The 26,610-nt window shown below is 45.1% G+C and overlaps 9 protein-coding genes across 11 annotated transcripts; 4 read left to right on the top strand and 5 right to left on the bottom strand.

Moving 5' to 3' along the window:
* Positions 1-250: 250 nt before the first annotated feature.
* Positions 251-5,846, bottom strand: LOC108148274 (eukaryotic translation initiation factor 2 subunit 3). 2 transcript variants are annotated; one of them, XM_017275231.2, is made up of 5 exons: positions 5,657-5,841; positions 4,916-5,090; positions 1,802-2,038; positions 822-1,695; positions 251-758 (listed from the first exon to the last, which is right to left on the bottom strand). In XM_017275231.2, the coding sequence occupies exons 1-5, from the start codon at positions 5,720-5,722 to the stop codon at positions 683-685; spliced, it is 1,428 nt and encodes a 475-aa protein (XP_017130720.1). In that variant the 5' UTR covers positions 5,723-5,841; the 3' UTR covers positions 251-682. The 2 variants fall into 2 exon arrangements, with proteins under 2 accessions (XP_017130720.1, XP_017130719.1); XM_017275230.2 differs by lacking the exons at positions 251-758; positions 822-1,695; positions 1,802-2,038 and adding an exon at positions 2,140-4,267 and having other exon boundaries at positions 5,657-5,846.
* A 109-nt stretch (positions 5,847-5,955) lies between these two features.
* LOC108148276 (protein SET) lies at positions 5,956-7,777 on the top strand. Its single transcript, XM_017275233.2, has 4 exons — positions 5,956-6,342; positions 6,729-6,918; positions 6,980-7,321; positions 7,383-7,777. The coding sequence occupies exons 1-4, from the start codon at positions 6,091-6,093 to the stop codon at positions 7,391-7,393; spliced, it is 795 nt and encodes a 264-aa protein (XP_017130722.1). The 5' UTR covers positions 5,956-6,090; the 3' UTR covers positions 7,394-7,777.
* A 386-nt stretch (positions 7,778-8,163) lies between these two features.
* Positions 8,164-9,284, top strand: LOC108148277 (ATP synthase subunit O, mitochondrial). Its single transcript, XM_017275234.1, has 3 exons — positions 8,164-8,281; positions 8,518-8,961; positions 9,024-9,284. Exons 1-3 carry the CDS (start codon positions 8,252-8,254, stop codon positions 9,177-9,179), a joined length of 630 nt encoding a protein of 209 aa, XP_017130723.1. The 5' UTR covers positions 8,164-8,251; the 3' UTR covers positions 9,180-9,284.
* Positions 9,285-9,305: 21 nt separating this feature from the next.
* On the bottom strand, positions 9,306-11,405 carry LOC108148275. Of its 2 annotated transcripts, none has more exons than XM_041709677.1 (2): positions 11,153-11,405; positions 9,306-11,089 (listed from the first exon to the last, which is right to left on the bottom strand). In XM_041709677.1, exon 2 carries the CDS (start codon positions 11,084-11,086, stop codon positions 9,323-9,325), a length of 1,764 nt encoding a protein of 587 aa, XP_041565611.1. In that variant the 5' UTR covers positions 11,087-11,089; positions 11,153-11,405; the 3' UTR covers positions 9,306-9,322. The 2 variants fall into 2 exon arrangements, with proteins under 2 accessions (XP_041565611.1, XP_017130721.1); XM_017275232.2 differs by having other exon boundaries at positions 11,157-11,405.
* A 337-nt stretch (positions 11,406-11,742) lies between these two features.
* On the top strand, positions 11,743-13,713 carry LOC108148330 (zinc transporter ZIP1). The gene is made up of 5 exons (XM_017275328.2): positions 11,743-12,196; positions 12,260-12,504; positions 12,567-12,777; positions 12,914-13,292; positions 13,360-13,713. The coding sequence occupies exons 1-5, from the start codon at positions 11,945-11,947 to the stop codon at positions 13,368-13,370; spliced, it is 1,098 nt and encodes a 365-aa protein (XP_017130817.1). The 5' UTR covers positions 11,743-11,944; the 3' UTR covers positions 13,371-13,713.
* Positions 13,714-14,152: 439 nt separating this feature from the next.
* Positions 14,153-18,523, bottom strand: LOC108148329 (centrosome-associated zinc finger protein CP190). The gene is made up of 5 exons (XM_017275327.2): positions 18,412-18,523; positions 17,395-17,892; positions 16,327-17,338; positions 15,243-16,192; positions 14,153-15,185 (listed from the first exon to the last, which is right to left on the bottom strand). The coding sequence occupies exons 2-5, from the start codon at positions 17,794-17,796 to the stop codon at positions 14,226-14,228; spliced, it is 3,324 nt and encodes a 1,107-aa protein (XP_017130816.1). The 5' UTR covers positions 17,797-17,892; positions 18,412-18,523; the 3' UTR covers positions 14,153-14,225.
* Positions 18,524-18,934: 411 nt separating this feature from the next.
* On the top strand, positions 18,935-19,950 carry LOC108148373 (18S rRNA aminocarboxypropyltransferase). Its single transcript, XM_017275398.2, has one exon. It carries the CDS (start codon positions 19,023-19,025, stop codon positions 19,833-19,835), a length of 813 nt encoding a protein of 270 aa, XP_017130887.1. The 5' UTR covers positions 18,935-19,022; the 3' UTR covers positions 19,836-19,950.
* LOC108148372 (nuA4 complex subunit EAF3 homolog) lies at positions 19,833-21,501 on the bottom strand. Its single transcript, XM_017275397.2, has 4 exons — positions 21,366-21,501; positions 21,191-21,305; positions 21,019-21,134; positions 19,833-20,963 (listed from the first exon to the last, which is right to left on the bottom strand). The coding sequence occupies exons 1-4, from the start codon at positions 21,436-21,438 to the stop codon at positions 19,996-19,998; spliced, it is 1,272 nt and encodes a 423-aa protein (XP_017130886.1). The 5' UTR covers positions 21,439-21,501; the 3' UTR covers positions 19,833-19,995.
* Positions 21,502-21,573: 72 nt separating this feature from the next.
* LOC108148374 (cytochrome c oxidase assembly protein COX16 homolog, mitochondrial) lies at positions 21,574-22,095 on the bottom strand. The gene is made up of 2 exons (XM_017275399.2): positions 21,935-22,095; positions 21,574-21,874 (listed from the first exon to the last, which is right to left on the bottom strand). The coding sequence occupies exons 1-2, from the start codon at positions 22,051-22,053 to the stop codon at positions 21,679-21,681; spliced, it is 315 nt and encodes a 104-aa protein (XP_017130888.1). The 5' UTR covers positions 22,054-22,095; the 3' UTR covers positions 21,574-21,678.
* Positions 22,096-26,610: the final 4,515 nt, after the last annotated feature.

Genomic DNA, 26,610 nt, shown 5'->3' with positions numbered 1-26,610 from the left:
CTTAAACAACCAAATATTACGAGTATCAATGTGTTATTGAACAAACATCGTATTGTAACTATTTAAATTTAATTGAACTAAAATGGAAAAATAAATTGGTCTATAATGAAAACTTAATGTTTGTTTTCTCTGCTTTATGGGCAATATTTTTAGCCTCACTCTAGAAAAATGTGGGCTTCGGCAAAGCGATTGATATTACTTTCAAAAGTAAACCCCCTTACCAATATTCCCAAAAATAAGAAGTCAGTTCTTGAGGTTTTAATTGTAAAAATGCAATACAATTGTTACGTGTTTTTTGTTTGTTTCGTTTTTCTTTTGTATTTAAATCATAAAAACAATTTTACGATGCATCAGATTTGCCTTTAGTTAATATAATAAGTAAGGTATATCCTATTAGTTGTTTTTGTTATGCCTGATTCTGCTATAGATGCACAACACTCGTCAGCAAAACGTGTGTGTTCTTTTTATATACATACTCTACAACAAAATTCAATAAATTAAGTTAGGTATGTATTTCTTGTTGGTACTTATTTTTTGTTTCGGTTTGATCAACGGACACGGGAAGGATGGAGCGGGGAGACAAAAAGAAGCAGGTCAAAGAGGCCTAATAAAGATGATGCTGCTACTGCTGTCGCTGGTGTTTTGCTGCTTAATGTAGAACCAATCGGATCCTAACTTAGTTCTACTTCTTGGCTACCTGACTGTCCAAAACGGGAGTGATTGTCTTGCCTCCAAAGATCTGACCCCAGCCGATCAAACTGAAAGGGAAGAATTACATTTTTAAAAGCGATTTTAGAGCGAGTGTTGAGGGAAGCACTCACCGCCAGTGGTTCTCCACACGTCTGCTAAGGGCAATCTTTTCGCCCTTTTCCGTGCATACGGGCGTCGTGAGCACAATCTTGGCCAAATCACCCTTGGTGGCCGAGATGCGTCCACCGGTGCTAAGGGATCCGATGTTCACCAGCAGTATCTCGTTCTTCTGCAGCTTCTCCACGCGCGCTCCCTTCTTGTCGCCATCGGTACGGACGCCCAGAAGTCGGCGCAGCAGGTAGTACGAGATTTCCAGCTCCTGGTAGATGTCTGGCAGCTGGCCAACTGCTCCCAGCACCTGACCGACCAATCGATCGGCACGGCACAGCGTCGGATCGATCTTGGTGCCCACGCCAATCAGTCCACCGGGCACGGCATATTGTAGCTCGTTTTGTTCGGCGAAGAGCGAGACGATGCGAGAGAAGATCGGGCGGCAGGTGATGTTGCCGTCGCTGTCCTTGGTCACGACACCCGGACGCACCTCGATCTCCTGGCCCACCTTCAGCACACCGCTCAGGATGGAACCTCCGGCCACGCCGCCCTTCAGGTCAGCCACCTCACAGCCTGGCTTGTTCACGTCGAAGGACCGGATGACGATCAGACGAGGCGGGGCGTTGAAGTCACGCGGCGGCACAGGAATCTTGTTCACAATATACTCGCAGAGCACATCGATGTTGTACTTGAGTTGGGCCGAGATCGGAATGATCGGCGCGCCCTCAGCCACGGTGCCTTGGACGAACTTGGTGATCTCCTCGTACTGCTCCTTTGCCTGGCTCTCTTTGATCAGATCGATCTTGTTTTGCAAGATCAGAATTTGTTTAAGCTTCATAATCTCAATGGCAGCTAAATGCTCAGAGGTTTGCGGTTGTGGACAGGATTCATTGCCTGGAAATGACATGGTGACATGGTTACATTATGTTGTTATTTAATGTAACCCAATAAAGCTGGCACTTGTCTCGCACAATTCGCCGTAGTTTTTTGGATCACTCACCAGCAATGAGCAGCAGGGCGGCGTCCATCACAGCGGCGCCGTTCAACATGGTAGCCATGAGAATGTCGTGACCAGGGCAATCCACAAAGCTCACATGACGCACCAGTCTGAAGTTGCCAGAGCAGTTGGGTCGAGTGCAGGGCAAGCTGTCGTCCTTGCTCGAGGCGTCCGATACGAAGCTGGCCGGTCGCGGACACTTGGGGTTGTCGCACTTGTAGATTTTGGCATTGGCGTATCCTAGAAGCATGACGATAAGGATTATAAAGATCATAAGGCTGTGCGTTCTTCGAAATTTTAAGAATAGTTTTGTGAAAAAATAAAAAAAAAAACGTTTAATATCGAATCAGTTCATTACTTTATTTTCCCCAATACGTAAGGTTTAAAATTACAACATTATGTTGCTATTAATAAATGAAGACTTAATTATTAAAAGATATTTATTTTGAAATCAGTTATACACATAATACCGTACATAATTTCAGCACTTTGTAAAGGTGTTTGTCAAAACACTACTGTAACCTATTTCAATAATACAAATAATGAAATGTATAAAATTAGATGTACAATTTATACAAAATTTTCAATTAGTTCTCTGGTCGAGCCTTGATCAAACTTAACAAAGATCAAATCCATCCATAATCGGCATTCGGCAGTGCAAGTAATTAACAAATAAATAATTAAAATGCCATTAACTGTTTTGTAAAGTAAAATCTGCATTCAGATGGCTAGCAAGGTCTAACTTAGGTGTTAAAAAAATTCAATTCAATGTAGTTCAAGGAAAATCATAAAAAAAAAATGGGAAGTTCTTGTCCGCTTAGAAGAGGACTTTCCGGCAATTGTCCGCTCCGCAGCGGCACTCTACGCGCACAGCCGTCGAGAGGTTTTCGTAAGGCAAGTCCTCATTGTCCGCGCGGATGTAGTCGAAGCTTAGCTCCTCGCCCGCCTTGATTGGCCGCAGCGTGAAGAATACAAGGTGCGGAAGGGCCACATTCAAGTGCTCGATCCAGCATGGAAACACGGCTAGATTGGGATCGCACGAGTGGTTGATGAAGTGCGAGATGTTGCCAAAGTTTGCTGCGTCGATTGTGTACTCGCTCTCCTGGGCCGTGTTGTAGTCCAGGTCAAACAAATATGTCCTGCCCTTATCATCGTAAGCCTTGCCGCGCTCATTAGCCTCGTCGCTGGTGATAATCTCCCCGATATACTCGCACACAAATTCGCCCTTTCGTAGAGGTGTAGGGGTGCGCACTCCCCAGCCGCTGCCATTGCTTGTCTTGAACAGCACCAGCGGTATCTGTCGGCCGTGCTGAACCAGGCGGTTGGAGCAGCTTGCCTTGCAGGAGCAGCGACTATTGCACTCGAAGATGGCACTGCCGGGATGCAGGCGCAAACGTCGTGTGCTCCGATCGTAAGCGAACAGCTCGCCGGCCATGCGAGCACAGCATTTCGTAGAGGCGGCGCACTCCTCTCCGCCCTCCTCACCATCACACTTGCAGCCCAGAAGCCCCGCTTCCGGCTTTGGCACACCTGCGCCGATTATGTTCTTCTGTATGTACATGAAATTGTTGTCTATGGTATCCAGATCCACGTTGTTCTCAACTCGTATCCGAGGAGACGGCTGCTCCACGAGGTTCATGCGCTCCTCGAACTTGGAGAGGTCAAGCAGCTGCTTGCGTCGCAAAAATTGAGCTCGCTTAAGCTGCATGCCTCGCAGGGCTCGCTCCCCGATCTTCTGTGGCTCTCTTTGACTGCGACTGCTGGCCGCCCGGTATTGGGCCAGTAGGATGAGGTCAAGCTGCAGTATGAGAGGATCATAGGCATCCACTTCGCACACATTGATGTTCTCCATTAACGGCAAGGCCTCCAGCTGCTCCTCAAGTTCACTGGTTATCTTGGCTATATATGTCTCGTACAGCTGCTGGTGCCGCTCCACAAACTCTTCCATTTGGGCACAGTCGGCCAAGTTGGCAAGGCTCTCCCATGTGTTTTTGCTGGAGCTGTAGCCCAGCCATTTGACAAAGAAAACGGGCTTGTATTGGTCCACCTCCACGCACTCAATGCGCTCCACAATGTACTCCCCCCTGGGCGGCTTTTTGACCAGAAGTCCCTGGTTGTTTTTGGAGCGCTTGGAATTGGGAGCAGGTGTGCTAGAGCTGCTGTTACGTCGACGCTTTAGATTAGTGGATCCCTGAGATTGGGTCACGTCATGTTCTTCGCATCCGAAGACGCTGCCATAGCCGCTGCTGTTGCTGGGACTCAGCGAGGCCTGGCTGCTGCTGCGGCGGCTGAATCGTCTGTCCATGTTGAGCACGGCGGATGTGACTGGCTTCAAGCAGATCCAGCGCAACCGGCTGTGGCGCCGCAATTCGGCCAGGTGCCGCAGGTAAGAACGTTGCTTGATCTCGTACTGCTGTCGCTGCTGCCTAGAGCTCAACAGTTTTCTGATTTTCTTTTCGCTTAAGCGTTCTGCAAATGACAAGTTTTGGACATTTTTGGATTGGGTGGTGGGTTGTGTGGTTTTTTTGTGGACGCGCCGCAACCGAAGTAAACGAAAAAAACCGGAGGAAAAAGAAGAAAAAGATTGGCAATTAATTAAATTGCTGGATTATAAGTCGTATCAATCAAAATATCAAATTCAAGACTAAGCTAACAAGAAGAGTTTCTTAATAAAAGGTTTAGGTTTTAGGTTTAGATAAACTTTTTTCAAAAAGATTTCTTTCTTTTTAGTCTACTAAGGCGACGACACAGCTTGAGAGGCAAGGCAACGCGTGCTAATCCAGCAATTTAAGTAAACAAAATACACATGAGTAAAAAATACAAGAGGCAATCATTCGCAGAACGCTTTTTCAACGGTATCTTGATCCAAAGCAGCGACAGAGTTGGCTACGCGGTGTGCCGTCGTCGGTACAGGGTTAAATAGTAGTTCTTAAGATTAAACAGGATCTGTGGGAGGTAGGAAGTACGACCGGTTACCTTCGGCCAGCCGAGGAACAGTACATTCTTAGGGTGCTACGGGTATACAGGCGAGCAGAAAAGATCAACATACGGCTAGCTTAGACTAGAAACGTAGATACGTCTTAGACTACGGGTTTCTTAGGCGGATCCTTCACTCACCCAGCTTGATTGTGATGTTGCGCTCCAGTTCGTTCTTGAAACGCACCGTCTGTACGCCGGAGATGGCCTTGACCACCGTGGATTTGCCGTGGGCCACATGACCGATAGTGCCAATGTTGATGGTCGCCTGGCGCGAGATGACCTCCGGTGAAAGGGGCGTAAGTTTGGAGACGTCCTGCAAGATGCCATGGGCAAACCGATTAGTAAGGGTGGATCAACAGGGAAATTCAGTCCAGAAGTCTTTTTTACCACCACCACCACGCCCCCCGACAAAACATCCCGCCTTAGCTGCATGTGTGTATATGGGAAAGCAGTAGATTTTGAGGTTAGAATGTCGGTTGAATTGCATCAGCTAAATGGATGACAACAGTCGTGCTGTCCTCGCGAAACTGAGCTGTTTGTAAAGACCTACGCCTTGCCTAGATACAAATGAAGCCCATATGCAGGACCAAGCCCCTGGTAAAACCGAATAGTATCTAAATGTAGCGCCACGTGCTGCATTTTCCCTATGTTTCTCACCCCTGCCGATGGGCCAAAACAAAAGACTGTTGGCCCTGGCAAAACCCACTTGGATGGTTTGGAAAACCAGGCTGTGGCCTGCTTGAGGCTATCTGGGCGCGTCCTGGCGTCCCGCGCCCCGCTGATTTTCCGGGAAGCGGCTCCATAATGACGACGCGTACACTTTCACACAGGGGAGAAAAAAGCAGGCGGCGTCTGGCGGTCGACTTTTCGGCTGCTTACCAAGTTGCTGAGGTCCTGCTTCTGCAAGTTTCTGTTCACACCGATTTGAGCTTCCGCCGTGGCCATGTTGCTGATGTTTTAGAAAACGATGCGTATACAAAATTAAAAAATTAGTTTTCAGCTATTACAGCTCGGCATCAAATGTTGTCCGCGCGTGTTGTAAAGGACCGAAAACGCGCTGCAATCTAGCCGCCCAGTGTTGCACAGCGACGACGCAACGTCGGTGGTGGGTTAATCGATATGCGATATCGATAGTGCGATAGTGCGATAGCCGCATGCGGCCACTATCGATACACTCACAACTTTGCAGCCTCAAACTCTCTAGGTAAAAATCCGCTTCGCTTCTCTTCTGCTCAACTGTACCGCCGTTTTTTGGGCAAATATCTCGTAAATTGCGAGATAATTAATAAATAAATTAACAAATTACGAGCACAATGTCGAGCGTGCCAAAGCGACCCAAGCTGGACGGCGCCCCCGCCGATGGCAACACATCCGCCGGCAACAACGAGGAGGAGTCGGAGGCGCTGGAGCAGATCGATGCCTGCCAGAATGAGATTGACGCGCTGAACGAAAAGGCCAGCGAGGAGATCCTCAAGGTGGAGCAGAAGTACAACAAGCTGCGGAAGCCGTGCTACGAGAAGCGGAGCGAGCTGGTCAAGCGGATTCCCAACTTTTGGGTGACCTCGGTGAGTCCCCTGCGGCCATTATTGCCGGGTCCGCGTGTCTATACTTTGGTCCTAGATCTTGATGGTCTATATTGGTTTTGTGGCCTAGCATACTTCTACGAGAAATTTTCTCTATTCGAGAAATTTTTTCTTTTTCATCTTGGGCTGTAATTCTGCCACCGCCGGCTCCCCACTCTTTCTACCACCCGAAAAAGTATGTTATCGATACATCCGTCTGGCGGGCACGTTCGAGAAATACACAAATTTTCCCTGTCTTTGCCATCAGCAAATAACCACTGAGTGGGGACCAACAAACCTATAATTTCAAGAGCTCTATGTCCGAAAAAGATTTGCATGCAAATGCCGCATTCGCATCCCCGTGCTAATCCCAACAACCATACTTGCAGTTCATTAACCACCCGCAAGTATCCGGCATTCTGGACGAGGAGGAGGAGGAGTGCTTGCACGCCCTTAACAAACTGGAGGTGGAGGAGTTCGAGGACATTAAATCGGGCTACCGCATCAACTTCCACTTCGACGAGAATCCTTACTTCGAGAACAAGGTGCTCACCAAAGAGTTCCACTTGAATTCAGCGGGTAAGTCCAGCCGAAAATGCCCAAAAACCCGAACACTCATTTATACATCATTAACTAACAGCGGCTACTGAGAATGGCGAATGGCCCGCGTCTACCAGCACGCCCATTAAGTGGAAGGAGGGAAAGAACTTGCTGAAACAGCTGCTGACCAAGCCCTACGGTAACAAGAAGAAGCGCAACTCCGAGTACAAGACCTTCTTCGACTGGTTCTCGGATAACACTGATCCTGTCAACGACGAGATCGCAGAACTGATAAAGGACGACCTTTGGCCAAATCCACTGCAGTATTATCTGGTACCTGATATCGAGGTGGAGCCCGAGGATGAGGAGGACAACGAAGAAAACGAGGATGAGGATATCGACGATGAGGACGGAGAGGGAGAGGAAGAAGACGAGGATGAAGGTACCAAAAACTTTACCTAGACTACTTTGAGGATCGTTTCCTAACATTTTATCGCTTTCAGATGACAAGTAAACTGGAACCAGCGAGTATGTAATTTCATTTCGCTTCCAACCGAAGGCCCAAAGTGTTTCCAACCACTTGCAACTATAGTTTCTCGTGTGTAATATTCGCAACCATTTCAGACATATTTAGGTTTCGATTTAAGTAAAAAAAAAGGTATTCGTACGTATTTCCATTGAAGAGCAGAACAGAAAAAAGAAATCACAATTAAATAAATTTTAAAACTATAAAAATAAAAAAGACCTGAATCGAATCTCGCACCGAGTCGTTTTCACCATTTAAGTTCTTCTTTAAAAATTTGCTGAGAAGTTCAAATCAATAATGTTGGCTTTTCAAAATTGGATGACAAATGTTAGAACACACAAACGACATCACTATTAAAACAACAAAAAAGAACCTTTGTTTTAATTAAAACTTGGGTGGTTTTAAAAATTAAAAAATTTAGCTTTCTGGAAATAAAATAGAAGGTTGTCAGAGAAGTACTGAGGTATTATGAAGTTGGCATCTCGTTGCGAACTAGTCATTGAACAAAAAGGGGCGCATAATTGACTTAAATCGCACGATGATAATCAATTTTATTTATTAATAAACGGGTCGATAGGGTCAAAGATGATTTTCTGCGTCAGTTCGTGTGTCATCAATGCAACGAGCTTCTTTAAATGGTTTACAGAGGTTTAATGACTCGGGAAATCGGACTTAAAATAAATAAATTTGGGTAAATTTGAAATACAAATCTAGCTATTTTTGTTTATCGATAGTTGCTGCCCAGCACTCACCGACGGCAAGCAACCCTGCCTGAGGTATCGAAAGGTCCCCTTACGAGTAACGTAACCCTGGTCACTGCTGCTGAAAAAATTGTCGGGATAAACGATGGCCTCCATTAACAAATTAGCAATTTTGGTAGGTTTTTAGTGAACAAACCAAGGAAAAGAGGATTGCCCAAAAGAAAGACATGGCGTTTTAGGTGCGGCACATAATAGCAGTGCCAGAAGAAGCTTCCCTCGCAAGTGTACAATTATCTAACGAGCTTTTCTTGGTTATGTAATTTGTGTCCACTTTAACCCACAAAACTGGAGGACTATTATGTTTCTTAAACCGAAGGATTAACTAATAACTCTCTTATGGTCATCCCGCAGAGCCGAGCCCTCAGCTCCACCGCCTCCCAGGCGATGGTGAAGCCACCACTTCAGGTGTTCGGCCTGGAGGGTCGCTACGCCACTGCCTTGTACTCGGCCGCCACCAAGTTAAACCAGTTGGACCAGGTGGAGAAGGACCTTATCGCCCTGCAGTCCACCATCCGTAGTGACCGGAAGCTGCGCGAGAGTGTGACCAGCCCGATCATCAACAAGAAGGTTATGGGCACCGCTCTGAAGGAGGCATCCGAGAAGCTGCGCTTCGCTCCGGCCACCGGCAATCTGCTGGGTCTGCTGGCCGACAACGGACGACTAAAGAAGCTGGACACCGTGATCAACGCCTTCAGGACTATCATGGCTGCCCACCGCGGAGAGGTGGTCTGCGAGGTGGTCACTGCCAAGCCCCTGGACTCCTCCCAGAGCAAGCAGTTGGAGGGTGCCCTCAAGGTAGCTACACACTTCTGCAGTCTCTGTTCTCCATCACCATTAACTTTTGCTTTGCTTTGCAGTCCTTCCTGAAGGGCAACGAGTCGCTGAAGATCACCTCCCGTGTGGACCCCAGCATCATCGGTGGCTTGATTGTTTCCATTGGCGACAAATACGTCGACATGAGCATTGCCACAAAGGTCAAGCTCTACAACGATGTCATCCAGACCGCTGCCTAGACCCTTAAGGATTAGCTCTTGATTTAGATGGTTCAAACTAAAAGTTTGGTATTGGAATTCAAGCGGTAATAGCGAATAAACCACCCTTCACCCTTGGAAAAACAACGAAAACCTTTTTTAGCATGTATTCCCGGCTTATCATGTTAAATTTCGGTTTCATTTTTAGGACGTGGCTTGTCCGTGCACTGCAGCTCGGCCACCTTGTGCTGAATGGTCTGCTGCAGCAGGTTATGCTGCTGCAGCAGATTCTCCAGCTCCCTGATGCGCACTCTCTGCAATTCCAGGACCTTAGTGTAGTTGGCCGAGTCCGGGCAATCGACCCAGTTTTTGCCCAAATCGTACTGTCGTTCCGTACTTTGATTCTGGTTAGGACTAAGCTGCACTTCACTTCTATCCTGCGTGGCTTCGTCTCCCGCGGCTTTGGGGCTGCATCCACTTATGGGATCTTCTTCGAGAACAAGGACGTTCATCTCGTTGGGATCGGTGGTGGTAGGCCGGCAAACGCGGTAGTTGGGCTTGTCGATTTCTGGAAACGTAGCCTGTTCATTGCACTCAGTCAGGTCCGACTCTTGCACGCAAATCTCTGGAGGCGGGGCCAAGGACTTGGCCGGACAGCAACACGGATCAGCGTAGTCGTTTTTACGGGTTCCATTCATAAGCAGCACATTGATGGCATTTGAATATTTTCGCTCGGCTCCGTAGGAACTTTTACTTGAGTTAGTGACGGCTGAGAAACCAGTGGATAAACTTGCTGTTTGGTAGCTGAACGAAGGAGTCGCCTCGGTTCGACTAACAGGTATGGAATTTAGGGACTGTAGGGCCTCCTTTGACACCTGCACCTCCTTGTCCTTCAAGCGCCGGGGAATGGAAGCCTGACAGCATTGGCACTTCACCTCTGGCTTTGGGATCCTGTTTTTCTGGTTCATGGTGAGTTTGGTGCTATCGTTACTCCCCCACGATTCCGATGGCGTGCGGTTAATGGGGCTGAAGAAATCGATTTCCAAAGATTTTGAGTCCTCTGATCTCTGTTTCCTTACAGCGGGACAGCAATGACGTTCACAGGATCTATGTCTTTCCGCATTTTTCTTCGATGTCTCCTTATGACCTTTGTTCATACTTTGTTGGCTTCCGGAATGGCGAACCACTGGACCTTTTCTACAGGAGCCCTCTTCTGGAGGTCTGTTTTTTGTGTTTCTTAGCAGTGGACAGCATGAACCGGGGCAACCTTCTACAAAGGGTCTGTTGCTCGTGATTCTGATCATTGAACAGTGTGTACATTTGCAACATGCCGTTCCTTGAGGCATTTGATTAACATTTACCCTTGGGCTTAACTTGGTAAGAGGAGCTCCCTTGCTGGCAGAAAAAGATCTTGGCATCAGCGGACTCCTGTAATTCTGCCCCACTTGGGTGCAGGTATTGGTATTACCCTGGAACATGTTGTTGACGGCACCACGAAAACGGCAGTTGCCATTTTGACATCTATTTGCGTTGCTGGATTCCGGCCTCCCCGAATTGAGACCCAGTTTGCTTTGATTTTGGATCTTCTCGATGGCTTTGTTGTTTGTGGGATAGCTATGTGCGTTAGGAACATCCCGCGGCCCATGTCCCGATCCCGTAGAGCTCCGTTTGACGCCGGACTGTCGGCTTGCGGAGTCGTAGTTCGTCGATCCGGCTCTAGTACTTGCCCCCTGAGCAGCAGCAGACGAGCTCTTCGAGTCGGAGTTGGATCCTTGTGCCAAGTCCAAGTGGGAGGCGCACACGCAGCCGTGCCGGCACAGGGATTCCGTGTCCACATCGAAGGTGCTGAGATTGGCCAGGTTCTGCCACCGGCGAGCCTCCGTCATGTTTCGCGGGTAGACGCAGTGGTCGCCCGGGTCCTGGCCACAGATTATACACCGACGATGCATTTCCTAACGGACAACCAGGACAGAAACGGTTAAATTTTGAATTTTGAATCCCCGAGCATTACATACATACAGTCGATAACAGTTATCGAAATGGGCCCTATTTGCACTTTTATTTTAATTGGGATGTTCAAACGTAGAGTTCGAAATTTCACATTCGAAAACAATGTTAAAAGAATATTGGTTTTAGAGTAGGCAGTTCCCTCGATATGAGTTATACTGTTTGATCGATAAAATCGGATTGTTTCAGAGATTCAGACGTTTTGGGAAAACCCAAAATATCTTTAAATTTAGAGGCTTTTCTAATATACTTATATATATGTAGTATATTTGTGAAGGGTTTATTGTATAGAAAGTTCCGTAAAACTCTGAGTAAAAAGTGTGACCAGGTATTAGATGGTCCAAAAATCTAGGCTGTTCTTACGGTACTGTAGCGAGCGGGCTTTATAATTTTAATGTATTAATAACTATCTAAACATAACATAATTATTCCAATAATAATTTTGTTTTCAAACGATCGTCCAGCCATGGGTCCAACGATCCTGACGGAATGGCTCTCATGAAACCTAACACTTCAAACTAGCCGCCGTCTGGTAACGTAAATATGCAGAGACGCCAGCTGATCGCTCGAAACTTAGCGACTAAAAATACTTCTTGATATCAGTCTTAAACTGGAGCTCGAAGTGTTTAAATTGTTTTACCCGCGTCACGGTATTCTTGCATAGCGTTTCGGTATTCTGTGCGAATAAAACGGCAAGCACACCGCCACCTGTTTAGTTTAAAAATAGTAAATGCAACGAACTTTTGTGTGGTTTACTGGCCCATTCTTGATGACAAGGCCTGACACTGGCAGCTGAAACAATGAGCTTGGCGAACGCCTCTTCACCCATGGAAATGATGCCGAACCCCAGTTTGGGGGCCACGACGAGTCGTGGCGATCTAGAGAAGGTGCTGGCTATGCTGGTTCTGGGACTGGGTAGCCTTTTGTCCGGAATGCTACCCGCTATTATTTCGGAAAGGAATCGCCAGCGATTCCCACTGACCACATCCTTGCTCCTCTGCTTCGGTGCGGGCATTCTCCTGGCCACCGCCTTGGTTCACATTCTGCCCGAGGTGAGTTCACCTTTTCACAGGTGCCTGTGCAATTTGATGACTTGATATTCGACACTGCAACAGGTGCGCGAGCAAATGGACTCGAAATTCGCTGAGGTGGCCATGTGTGGCGGATTCTTCATTATCTACTTCATCGACGAGTTCATCCACTACTTCTTTGGCGAGGCCATACAGCACACGCATTCCCAGATCCCCGAAACTGAGCGCATAAGTCCCACCAATGGCAATGGCTATGGCGCAGTGGATGAACGGGCGCCGCTTTTATCAGCCCAGACTACGTCACATGCGCATTCGCATCACCATGACCAGTAGGTTGACTGTATTTCCATCCAAACACCCCAACTAATTACTTTGTGCTTCGATCAAACAGCGATCATGACCACGACCATCACCATCACCCGTCCACCGCATCCGGCTGTGATGACGCAAGGGTCGAGGACGCCAACGCCCGCATTTGCCACACCAGCCATACGGAACCCTGCGTCCAATCCATGACTGGCACCCTGGGACTCTTTGTGGCCCTGTCCCTGCACTCGGCCATCGAAGGACTGGCCATCGGCGTCCAGAACTCGTCCACAAAGGTCTGTGCAGCCGCCGGCTGCCTTGACACAGTTAGACTAGTCCGACACAGTGCGCAATCTTGGGCAAATATTGATGCTGAGAAACGCGCTGGCTTAGTCTAATTAGATAACCGGAATCTGCTTTGTCTCGTTTTAGGTTCTTTTTCTATTGGGAGCCGTCGCCTGCCATAAGTTTGTGATGGGCTTTTGTCTGGGACTTGAATTCCGCTCCAATCCGCAGACGAGTTTTCGCGCCCAGTTCGTCGGCGTTTCGGTTTTTGCCCTGGGGGCTGTCATTGGCATTGGCTTAGGTATGCTTATCGTAGATGTACCCGCCGCTTGGTCCAGCAAAACGCTTCCTATCGTCCAGGCACTGGCCGGTGGCACGCTCTTCTACGTCACCGTCTGCGAAGTGATACCGCGCGAAAAGGCCCGATGGCACTCGAATCCGATCCGTCGCTGGGCGGGATTTTCGCAGTTCGCAGCAGTAGTCGCTGGCTTCGCCACCATGTGCATTATAAACTTCTATCTTTCTGGTAAGTAACATAATTTGTTGGTTTTTTTTTCGTGCTCTGCTGATTCATCTCGTTTACACATTCCCAGATGAGGAATAGGAATTTCGGTTGGAGATATCTTCGTTGCGCTGTGACCCAAATAGCCTCTTTTTATATAAGATCCTTTTATATATAAGCAGGTGTTGTATGTAAGACTACGTCTATGTGCATTCCCAAAAAATCTTGTTTTAGCTTCTTGTATATCGATCTGCCGTAAAATAAGTAAAAACGTTAAAGCACACATTTGTGTCTACATTTTATATTTTGTTTCTCCAAAGTATTTGTTATTTTTTTTGTATGCTTTTATTATGTATAATAAACCTTACACTTAAGTTGGTAATCAAAAAAAAGGGTAACCTTTTTGATTTTGATTAACATTACTAAGCCAATCATAAAACGTCAATCATTTTACTTATTAATCTGCGAACATCCTGCCTTTGTTTTAAACCATTTAAAACAACATCTAGTTACTACATATATCTATATGTATGTAAATAGGCATATGTGTATACTATATATAGGTGTATATAAACTGTTTACCTAAACGTGAAATGTTGGTTGGTTGCTCTATTGGTGGCGTAGGGGTGAAAGAAACTGACACTCATAAATAGCGAATTGTTGGTTTGTTGGGTGGTTTGGTCTCTGATCTCTCATTTAAGGTAACTCCAACAAGTTTTACGAATTTCATGCTAGCAGCGAAACATATATGGGATGGGAGGGGATTTACACTTACGTGAGACGTGTAGATTAGATCTTATACACTTAAACCTGTGCATATGCGTATCTTATCGTCACCTCAATCTTCGTTAACAATTTAATTTACAATAGAAACCAAAAATTCATGCCGAGCTCAGATGGTACTATATGCTGATCTGGTTTGAATCGCCGAACTTAGAACATAAATAAATCTAGTAATTATAGCTCCTCCTTTGCCGCAGCACTCACACCATTCTCATCTTCGTCCTCCTCGTCATCGTCCCCCCATTCGCTAATGAGACTCTTCACCTTGTCTACACTGGCTGCTTCACCAGTCGTCGTTCCCTCAGCTACTGATTCAAGGGTCGCACTATCTGCTGCTGATGCATCCCCGCTCTTGTTTGGTTTGTCCTCTATGACTTCTTTATCCTCCGTCGTGCTTGTGTTATCGTTATTCTTGGCCGGTTTTTCCACTTCTTGCTCATTCACCTCCAGATGGTCGGTGGACATCTGTGTAGGAGGCACCAGTTCATCCTCGTCCGTGACGGCACTATCTAAGGCTGGATCTGACGCCTCTGTCGTAGAATCCTCTCCAGGTTTTACGTTGCTCTTCTCCTGATTAGGTTTCTCGGCCTCGGCTATCAGTTCATCTAACAGCTCTTTGCGTATGTTATCGGCCTCCAGATGCACCTCGTCGTCGCCCTCAGCGGTAGCTACCGCTTCGCTTGATTCCACCTCTGGTTCGGGATCCGCGATGGGTGTATCTTCCTTGATAAATTCTTCTTCCTCGTTCTCAATCCCTTTCTCTTTCTTGATCGTCACGACTGACTTTGAATCCTTTTCGTTCACCGCTTCCGAGTCTACATCCATTTTCTCGGGTTGGCTATTTGTACTAGCCGATGGTATTACAGCTTCTTCGGCACTGGTGATCAAATCTTCATTAGTTTTCGCTACAGCTTGATCTTCATGTCCTTTGTGAAGAGACTGGAGAGCCAAGTCAATGGCGTCCTCTTCTTCTTCATTGGCTGTTGACTCTGAATGCTTTGCAGCTAGTTCGGATTCAAGCTCTGTGGTTGCGGGCTGGTCGTCGGCATCGTCTTCGTTCTCATCCTCGGTCCAGTCACCGGTCAACTCCTTAAGCTTTTCGCTGATGTCATCTCGTGACTTTTCCAATTTAGGCTGCAAATTACAAATTTTCAGAGAAACCCTTGTAGAACAAAATTTGGCTGAACTCACCTCCTTGTTGCTCTGCTCCTCGGACTCGGCAATTAGGTTTTCTGCCCATTCCAGATTATCCATGGACTCCTTGCTTTCATCTGCAATGCTCTTTTTGGCGCTCTCCACAGAGTCGGCGGCAGCCAGCTCGGTATAGATTTGACTGTCATCATACTCCTCTTCGGTGCCGGCCAGCGATTTTTCGTCGGTCTCCTGCTTCACGGGCTCCGCTTCTGGCTCACTGAGCACCATTACCACGCCGCCGGCAGCGGCGCCTGCTTGCTGCTGGTTGAGCTGTGAGAGGATTTCCTTGCGCTGCTCGTCCGTAAGCTCCACTTCATTACCATCGGCGCCCACAAACTTCACCTCCTGCTGCACTTGCTCGTGGTCCACATCCTCCTCCTGCAGTTGCTCCTGCTGAACTGGCTGCACCGCGATGGCACTGGTTGCTGGCAGACTGATGTCCGAAAGGATTCGCACTTTGCCAGTCTGCTCGGGTTCCTGCTCTTCCTCTCCTTCGGCCTCCTCCTCTTCCTCGTCTTGAGAGCCGAGGAACTCCTCGTCCGTTTCATCAATGATACCATCCTCCAGGGCCTGCTCTTTGTGGTAGCTCTTCATATGCCTGTACAACTGAAGCTCTTGCTCGAACACCTTGTTGCAGTAGATACACTGCTGCTTGTTGTCGTCGGTGTGGGCCTCGTTGATGTGGGTCTCCAACTCGCCCTTGGTCAGATAAGACTGGTTGCATAGCGCGCACTCGGCGAAGGTGTACAGCAGCGACTTGACCTGGTGATCCGTATACATATGGAAATGCAGCGCCCGGTTGTTGCTCGACCTCCAGCCGCAGTGCTCGCAGAGCGCCGGGTCAATGGTCTCCTTGTGCGTGTTTATTAAATGGCGTCGGAAGCCTCGGTAAGACGGAATGCTGATGGGACGTCCGTTTACCCCGCATCTTAGGCACAGCCATGGACCTAAAATAATAAAGAAATTCCTTATTAGCGGGCAGAAATAAATGTTCAGATCAAATAATTGGCTCGATTTCGGCAAGATTTTCTTACAATATTCCCTACATCTAACCATGTGGTAACAAAACGAATCAACTCACCAGTGGTATTCTCGGCTCCTTGAGCAATCAAGGCATGCATTGTCTTACTGTCAATGCGTCGCTTCTGCGCTGCGGCTGCATTAACAGGTGGGTTCGTCGCCGTCCCTTGCGTAGCGATAGACTGCGTGGGCGCGGTTTTTTGTGGAGAACTGGCCGCCTTCTGCTGGGGGGTTATTAGGGGAGCGTTCTTGTCCGCCTTAAATGATACATGGAGCTTCTTATGGGGCGATGTGGAAGCGGATGACTGAGTCGACGGTGCTGGTGATCCACGCTTGACTGTCGCCGGTGCAGATTTTTCTGCGGACGCAGGTGGTGTGTTCGGCATTATCTTAAGTTTGATGTTCTTGTGGCCCTTTACAATGTGTGGATACTGGCGCAGCACTTCAGCAATGATCTTTGTGTGATTCAGCTTGGCATTGGAGGAATCCTTCACAATTATCGTCGGGGTTTGACTGGGCGAGTCCTGCTTCAGTATAATGGTCGTGGATCCATGCTCAAGCTGGGTCTGTGTGCCCTGCGGTGACTGCTGTTTTGATGTAGATGGCTGTAGCGGCAGATCATCGTCATCATCGTCACCGGCATGGACATCATCATACAGCATGCCACCGTCGTATTCAGGATCGTGATCGCCGTATTCCGCGGCTATTTGCTTACGCATCCGCTGTTGCTCGGCAAACTCCTTGACCTCCTCCAAACTGGGCTTTTTCGAGGGCGGCGACAGCAGACTGGTCTGTGCGGGTCTCTTATTGTTGTTGTATCCCTTGCGCAGCTGTTCGAATGGCGAGGTTGGCTCCTGCTTGACAGCAGTGGTCTCCGCATACTGTGAACGAGTTGTGCCGCCCGAGGTCCGGATCATTGTGTTGCCAGTAGGTCCGCGCTGTGTGTTGGCCCGCTGCATAGTGGGTGTTCCAACACTCCGGGACTGCGGAGATGGACCTAGGACACGTTGTTGCGGAAGGCCCGAAGTGGGCTGTCCAACAGTGCGTCGGCGAATGCCCTTGGGACTAGGCGGCTAAAAGGAAAACGTATATTAAAATAAATAAGCCGAACGTGAATAACTCTACTTACCCTCTGCTGGCGATTTACGTTCTCCATGGTACGACGATGTGCTTCCAGCAGTTTGAGCAGCACCGTCATGTTCATCTCCTTAGCGGTACGTAAAAGCTTGCCGTACATCTTGAGCTCAAACTCCAGGGTGCCCGTATACATGAAGTTGACAATGGGGACCACCACATCCGCCTGGAACTCGTTGGGCATGATGAGGGCATCATCGACAATCTCGCACGTCTGTTCCAGCACATTGAAGTAGTCTGTGCAGGCACTGAGCACCAGGCGGTGCACCTTCAGCTGTGAATTGTCCCGGAACTGGAGCGTCAAATCGCAGTAGTCCGTCTTGTTGAAAAAGTTCTGCAGCTTCTGCAGAAAGAAGACGCCCCAGTTGTCCACCTTCACGGACTTGACTTCGCCCATCTCGCCGATGCTGCTGTGTCCTTGGCAAGAGCCTGTTTTTCCTTTTCCGTATTGTTAGCCTCCCGTAGTTTTGCTTGCTCTGGCTTCCAGGCGCAACTGTACTCCGGCAGGGGTAAAGAATCGGAAGGCGCGAATTGGAACAGGAAACAATCCAAAGGGAAGGCCGAGAAAGAAACAAAACAGAAACAATTAGTGAGAGCGGTATTCCCGGACGTTGTTTTCAAATGAACGCCATTTGATTTTCGGTTATTCAGTTTATTTTGTGCTGCCGCCACGGCGCGAAATGCAACTCGCAAATATCGATATACGCCTGTGTACGTGTGCCTGCGTCGCTTGCACGGGTGTGCGTTGTGCGCGTCGTCAGGCTTTCTTTTATTATTTCTATTCAATTGCCAATTGTCTGTAGGCCAATAATGTTTTTGCCTAAACTACATTGGGCATCTTTCGTTGATGGCATTTATTTTGGCCTTTTTGGCGCGCCTCTTCTCATCACACAACAATGGGTTTTTAGGGCACACAACTTCACTTTGACCATGTAGTTCTCTTAACGAACTTTGTTTTGATTGCAACACATTTAACGCGTCAGCAACGGGCATTTGAACATTTAATACATACATTTCTTCGTATTGCACACTACTTTTGCCGGACAAATTCTAATTTTTTTCCAGAGTCAGGTCGCCATATTCTTTTCCATTCATCGTGACAGAGTTACACTTGACACTTATCGATAGGCATGCGATAACAGCACTTCCAGACATCGCGTTGTTAAGGTGACGCAAGGCTAGAAACCGTTAACACGGAATTTTAAAAATGTATGCAATATTATTAGTGTATTTGGCCTAGATATGCGTCCCTGTTATCAGAAAAAACAATTTTTATGAATTTAATTCCAACGTTCAGACCTAAAGCTACATGTCAATCAATAAAAACTGAATTAAAACCTTAAGAATTTGTATTATTATGCACAACATAAATTGATTTAATAATTTTAATTAAATAAATACAATAAAAAAACATATTATTATATCAAAACACTCATGCTTGGCCGAAAACCCCTAAAAATAATTATTTTTTCTCAATAAATGTGACGTCAGATACGTTTACAATTCATTGCGCCACCTTACAAAGTTATCAAAATTAGTAAATATAAGGCGGGTGAGCAGCCACCACGAGTTATTGAAAAACATTTGATTTACTTGTTCATTTTTGGGATTAAGTCGAACAGAATGAGTGCCCGGAACCGGGGAAAAGGCAAGAGAAGCACAGGACCCTATCGCAATGTCAAAGCGAATCACAATTGCGATCGCAACTTTGCCCAGCAGGCCAACGAATTGGCCAGCAGCACCGAAGGCGACAGCTCGGATTCGGAATCCTCGGGAGGGGGTGCCAAGGATAATCTCGGCCAGCCGCCGGAGTTTGCGGTGGCCATGTGGGACCTCAACCACTGCGATCCGAAGAAGTGCTCGGGCAGGAAATTGGCGCGCCTGGGACTGATTTCAAACCTCCGACTGGGCCAGAAGTTTCCCGGACTTGTCCTTTCGCCCGTCGGGCAGTTGTGTGTCAGTCCCCTGGATCGAGATGTGGTGTCCTCTTCGGGCGTGGCTGTGATCGATTGCTCGTGGGCCAAGCTGGACGAAACTCCCTTTGGAAGAATGCGTAGCCCACATCCCCGACTGCTTCCCTTCCTGGTTGCCGCCAATCCCATCAACTATGGCAAGCCCTGCAAACTCAGCTGCGTCGAAGCCATTGCCGCCACTTTGTACATCTGTGGGTTCCCGGAGGAGGCCCGCTGGTTTCTGGGCAAGTTTTCCTGGGGTCACGCCTTCCTGGAACTAAATGAAAAGCTCCTTAACGCATATGCAGCCTGCAAGAGCAGCGATGAGATTGTCAAAGTGCAGAATGAGTACCTGGAGCAGGAGCAGCAGGAAAAGAATAAGCCCAGGGATCTAAAAGACTTTTATCCCACCAGCAGCAGTAGTAGTAGCGAGGCAGAAAGTGAGGACGATGATGAAGAAGCAAAAACGAAGCCGAATAACTAATTTTTACAAGGTGCTGACATTTTATTAGCATTACCATTAGCTTATTACAAAACATTGTTACTTGTGTTTTAATTTACAAACCAGTTGTTAGAAGCAACTACTGAATTATTGCAAATTGTTTGGATGAAATATTTACTTCAAGTCAAAGAGAGATGATTGCCTACTGTGCATTTCGCACGTATTCGGGGTCCACGTTAATGAAGTTGCTCATGCTGAAAAACATGGCACTATTCTTCACCAAGAACTTGAGGAAATCCTGCAGGTGTACGAGCAGATTCTGCATTGACTGTTGGTCTAACGCTGAATAGCTTAGCATTGATCCCAGCCGTACGAACAGGCGGAGAAGGTGAAAGGATCCGTACAGCTCGGACAGCGGTGTGTCCGGATGTTTCTGCATCACATCCGCGTACTGGGTGCGCTCGAATTTGTACAGCAACTGGGAGCCGAGCATAACATTAAAGTATTCTACAATGCCATCAAGCACATCGTTTATGGCCACTTCCTTGCTGGCACTGGTCGACTTCACTGACTTCTTGTGCGCCAAATACTGCTCGGAGATCTGCTGCACAGTAACCTTGGCGGGCAGCTCCAGCAGCTTGTGTTCCCGCACCACAGCATACCAGTCGTCGGTCAGATAGTGCTTCAGTTCGTCAGGTATCTTGATCTTGACCTCCAGCTTGGCGGCGTAGGCCTCCTCGCTTTCCACACAAGGTGCGGGCTCCGTGGTGGGTGTGGATGGCGTGGTGGTGGGCGCCGGTGTCTTGTCTGCCACATCGCTGCCAGTTAGAGAAGGCCGCTGTTCGCTCATCCTTTTCTTCTTCGGCGCCACCGGCGTGACTGCCTCGTCCTCTGTGGTCTCTGCGGCGGCGGCATCTTCTTTTTTCTCACTGGGTGTTCCGGGCCGAGCTGTGGCCGCCGCCGACTGTGTGGACTTGCGGTTGGCCCGACTGGTCGTAGTGGTGCTAGTGCTGTTAGTGGTCGTGCTGCTGGTGCTTCCGGCGTCCGATTTGTTGCCCGGAACCGTCGGTGCGCTGCTAGCGGTCGATTGCGAGGTGTTGCTGTCCTTTGATGGCGTTGATGCACGAGATTCGTTGCGCATTTGCTCCATTTTCTTGGCCTTTGCGCTGCCTATTGTACAAATGGGTTTAGTCGATTGCTTCTGAAACTGCGCCTGAACACCCACCCTTCTTATTATCCTTCTTAGAGCGCTCGCCGCACTGGCGCGCCAGCTCCTGTCGGCGCTTGACGTTGTCATCGTTGTACTTCAGCACTCGGCTCTCTGGCACCCACTCGTCCCAGCTGAAAATGAGGCGGGGATTATTGTTTTTCGGTATTCTGCAGATCAGTTTCCTTACTTTTTGCTCCAGCCCGCGTAGTGGATGTAGTACTCAACCGGCGTCGCATCGGGCTTTGTTTTCAGCACCTTCGCTTCGTAAATGAGCGGGCCATGAAAGCACAGAACCCGTTCCCCTGTGGAAGGCATCAATACAATTAGAGCAATTTGTGGATGGGTCAAAGTTCGGGGCTTACCATCTACAAACAGCGTATTTGCGTCGGTCCCCGCGCTATAGTTTTCCACTTTAGCGGGTTTTACTTCTCCCATTTTATTTTATTGCAAAATACAATATATTATGACAAGTGTGACCGTAGAGCCACGCATTGGACTATCGGCTAGAAAAAAATACTGAAAATTATCGATGCATTACAGGGTATTGTTTTGGTATGTGTCCAAAGCATATGAAATTAAAAATTGTTTATATTTATTCAATTATGACTATGTACATTGTACAACAAGCAAAACAGTCTGCTTTTAACAAGTGTGTATGTTCGGAAAACATAATGTCTAGTGTTTTGCAGTCGAGGGCTGGCCCTCTTCCTCCCAGGGACGTGGTCCGCGTTTGTTTTCCCAGTGGTCTATATCCACCGACTTGACTTTGTCATACTCCGACTCCAGCGTCACCTCCTGGCGGTTCTTCATGTTCACGCCGTACTTTTTCATCTCCTCCGGCGTCACCGGTTGCTTCTTCGTGTACTGATACCTGCAAAGTTTTGAGCTCATGACTCTGATAAGGATTTTTCGTTGTTACCGAAGTACTAACCTGAGGTTCGAGAACTGCTGCAGTCCAAAGGAGCCGGCCACCATCATGATGAGGAAGGGTATGCCATATTTAAATGATTTTCGTTTACTATAGTAGTTTAATTTTTCTATGAACGACATTGTTGTTATGACATTTTGTTAAGTGTGGCCTTTCTACCATTGCTCTTTCGCCGGCTAAATATCGATAGCGTTTAGGGATGAACACAAAATTTATCTAAACTCTTGCAGCTTATATAAATAAAACGGTTTTTCCAAATATTTTTGTTGGAATTCAAGACCCAGACCATTCTGATTGCTTACCTTTTATTTTTTTATTTATTTATTTTTTCTTAAATCTTTCTCTTTTTTTTTCTATACCATTATAAAGTTCATAAAATTGTAAACAGTTTATTGTTGTTATACCCTTGTAGGCGGTATTAAAATTTCAGTTAGAAGTTTGCAACGCAATGAAGGAGACATCTCCGACCCTATAAAGTATATATTTTCTTGATCAGCATAAGTAGCCATGTCCGTCCGTTGACTGTCCGGTTTTATGCCAACTTCGCTCTCTGTTTTAAGGCTATCTGTATAAAACTTTCCTAAAAGATGTTATATAAGTCGGAACGTGCCCGATCAGAAGACTATCATATAGCTCTTATAGGACCGAAGGGGGAAAGAAATTAAAAAAATTCTTTAAAATATAGCTATGGTTTATTATGTTAGAATTACTAATTTGACTAAAATCGGACGATTTATTATATAATTCCCATGGAAACAATCGCAATATTTAAAAAATTAGTAAACAAAAAATGTTTGCTTCTATTTTTTGTTTTAATTTTTTTAGGACGTTGTAATTGTTTACCAATTCAGAATAACGCTTTTAATTTCATAACTTCATAGCTGCCACAGGAACTATTGAATAATTGAGCTGAATGAGCAATGCTTTTAAAAATATAAACAAAAAAATTAGATGGTTTAAAAAAATATTTAATTTTTGAAATAGCTGCAAGGGCTGCCGAAGTTTGCTTTCTATCTTGTTGCATAAGATTAAATTAATTTATATATTTCTCGTATACTTGTTAAATAAAAACTTGCATTAAAATCCGCGTTTTAGTGACATAATAATGCCATTTTGCGTGCAATAAAACACCGACTTTGAATTCTGTTAAAGCTATTTAGTTATTTTCACATTGACACACTCAGTATACTTTTTTATATTCTGCAAACTACACACAATATATCTCAATGTCCATTTTCTTTGTGCAGCTGTCGTGCCGACCCTATTAAAATAGTTGCCCTTGAATTAAAATTAAAAGATTTGTGTGATCTGCCAGCGCGCGTGCAATTTCTAAAAATTTCTAAAAAGCAATTGTTTACCGGCGCACGCCTTTTAATCATCATTTGCATTAGACTTGGCGATAAGTTCAAGGTCCCGACGTCTCTTTGATTCTCAAATAATTGACACTGACAATGTCGAAGAGCGCCAAAACGCTGTTCAAATGCACATGCACACGACATCCGATCTGGTTCACCTTGGCCAATTGCAGGCTTGGGCAAGGCAAGTAGCTCGCAGCGAAGATTTCCTTTTGGTGCCCAGAGCTCCAACCAGTTCGCGTCGCTTCATTCACAAGGAGCCGGCGCCAATTGAGTCATCGGGGGCCCCTGAGACTGGGCTAGTCCCACACACCCCAAACGCCTCCCCCCCACAGATTATGTTTCATTTTCCGATGCACCCTACTCTCGTTCCAGCGAGCATTAGACTGCCAGATCTGCATGGAAGAAATAATTTATATTATTTAATGGTCAATTTATTGGATTTATGTACATGAAAACCGTGGGCATCATCAGATATGAACAAAAAGGGAGCTTTCTCACTTAAAAGATTTAATTTTAAGTTTAAGTTTATAAAAAATACATTATGATTCCTAAAAACTCTGTTATTTTAAAATTTTTTAATTTCTTGATATAATACTAGTATTTTCCTTATTACTTTAAGAACTATTGAGAGTTATTTTTCATAAAACTAAAAATCTATTTATAAGCCTGTATTTTAGTTTCTTTGCCAAATAAATCGCATTTCTTTTAAATTCATGTTATTATTATCATTATTCTCATATCAAAATTATATATTAACAAATTTAAATCGGTCTGTTTCATTTTCAATTTTTCCCATCACAAATATAATGCAACATTTTTATCTTGTTCTCTAGAATTTATATCCATTTATCATCATAAAAAAGTGGTATCTTTAATCATTTCTGTTTAGTCTTTCGTCTAAGTGACCTGCTGCTTAGTCGTCTATGCCCCGCAGGCCTGATTGCACTTTTCATTCTATTTTCGCCAAATATGGTCGCGATTTTTCTAACAAGATTGAGCACTTGTCTGATCCAAGCTGAGCGCTACACACTCATGAACTTATTTTATTCGCGTATATTTTGGAATTATGAAAACTTTGGTTTTCCATAACTAACAAAATGTTAACAGCTACGGCCATGATTTCGTTTTCGTATTTAGCAAGTTGCTTAGACTGATTCGCTGTTTTACAATGTTTTTTCAACGATTTCTCAAGGGTCTTTCTCATGCCTATCTCTTCTTCACCCAGTTATATATTTGTAAATATGAAAATATATTCGTGTATTTTTCTTTTCTCAAAACTTTTTGTTTTGAATGAAAACTATTACGTCATACTGTGGGTGTTGCTTGTTTTAATTTTAAACTTTTCAACAGCCTCGACGTGCCAAAACCGAAATAATTTGTTCCATGATAAAAAAAATAAGAGGGCAAAGAGTAAATACATACATATGCAGATATCAAATTGGCTTATATTTATATCTGTCTTTGGTTGCATTCAGTATATGGCATTAAAAATATCTATGGAAATTATAAATAAAGAAAGCAACAATGATTAAAACCTCATTAAAGCCCCATAATGCAAATTTATAAACTTATTAGGGAACCCGGCCCAATTCTTTAGATTTTTATATAAAACATTTCGACAATTTGCTGAGAGTGTTTAATTTCTTTCTAACAAACTAAAGTAAATAGGTTGAATTTACGGTATGAATTAAAATATCCTTTCGCCTTTCTTTTAGGTTAAAAATAAAACTTTTCCTAACAATAACTAATTTTATTACAAATAAGATAACTTAATTGTGGTTCGAAAGTGGAATAGCAATCTACAGAGGCAAAGATATAGCCGGATCAGATATAGTTCTTATCAATTTGCAAATGATTAAAAATAAGATAAAATATTTGTGATTAAGAAGCTGAAAAGAATTCCTCAAGGGCAGAGATACCGCAATATGAGATCTACAACGATCTTTAGGAAATTGCATTGCAGCAATATTCACGTTTTGCGTTTAAAAACGCATGAATCATCTGTGAGTTTTCATCAGAGACAGTTACAAAAAGTATACTTTCATATGTGACATTAATGATTGCCAACAAAATGTTTTCCGTTCCCAGACATGACGGTAAAAAATCTATAGATATCGCTTTTAACATATAGAAAAAAAAATAATATTATGTAGACATATGGTGGAAATACATATAAACTACGTGAAACAAGATTTTTTGGCATATCAATAACTGAAAATTAAAAATAGAAGTCGAGAACATCAAAAAGCAAAACAAAAAGATCCACTAACCCATACACTCTCATTAGAAAAAGAGAAATGATTGCTTAAGTATTGGAATTATTTTGCAATGGCCAAAATACTGGGTCAGGAAAGCTTTTCAAAATAAGGGGAAATATTCAAAAATAGCCAGTATGAAAATGAGCGATTCTAAATGGCTGAGCACCAATACACTTACATGGGGCAGGTGAAAGCCCCAAAGAAAGGATCGTGAAAGAGAGGCAGCAAGAGCAAAGAAAAAAGGCGCAGGCGCCGGTTATTATTGTGCGAGAATAATGTACTGTGTGTTCGACTGCGGTGCTTTCGTTTACACTGGAAATACAAAACAGTAACGTTATCAACTATATGTACATATATAGTATTTCTGTTTAAAATAAATGACTATAATTTTTAAAACTAGTTAACATTATTAAATCAAAATATTCGATGTACAAAAAACTAAAGAAGATACAACATTAGAAGTACAATACAAGTTTTATACATATATATTTCATGAGTTCATAATCCAACAGCTCAACCATATATAACATTTTGAAAAAGTACAATCAAGCAAACAACAAATGTTGAGAAGAACATCCTTTTTATTTAGAAAATCACTGTTTATTAAGCTTTCGATTGTGGAGATTGTATCAAACAAAAACACCTTTTAACGCACCTTTTGTGACGAAAAGTGAATAAACTTTCGACTTAATAAATACACTTTTTAATATTTCCATTCCTATTTTGCCTACACAGGCATTTTTAATCTCAGCGCGCCGAATGGGAATATTTAAAAGAATTCCATTTTGAGCTATACAAAAAAAAAGGTGTTATTGATTAACTTTTGAACGGATCATCGGATCCAAGCAAATTGTTGGTGTCATTCGATGCGTATTTCCAACAAAATTTAAATTGTGCTAAAAAAGAGGAATATTTTACAAACCCGTGCCCAAGAACTCACTTAAAAAAATTTTAGTATGTCACATTCACCGCCTTTTCTCTGAACCAATTAATTTATGATACCATCGGACCATCCCAGCAGATTTTCTATTCTGCGGCTATATATAATAGTTTCCCATGCACA

Source organism: Drosophila elegans, unplaced genomic scaffold (genome assembly GCF_018152505.1).
Source record: "Drosophila elegans isolate 14027-0461.03 unplaced genomic scaffold, ASM1815250v1 contig_476, whole genome shotgun sequence".
In the NCBI taxonomy this organism is placed as follows: Eukaryota; Metazoa; Arthropoda; class Insecta; order Diptera; family Drosophilidae; genus Drosophila; species Drosophila elegans.
Note: the sequence above shows the minus strand (reverse complement) of the source record. Positions and strands in the feature narration are given on the sequence as shown.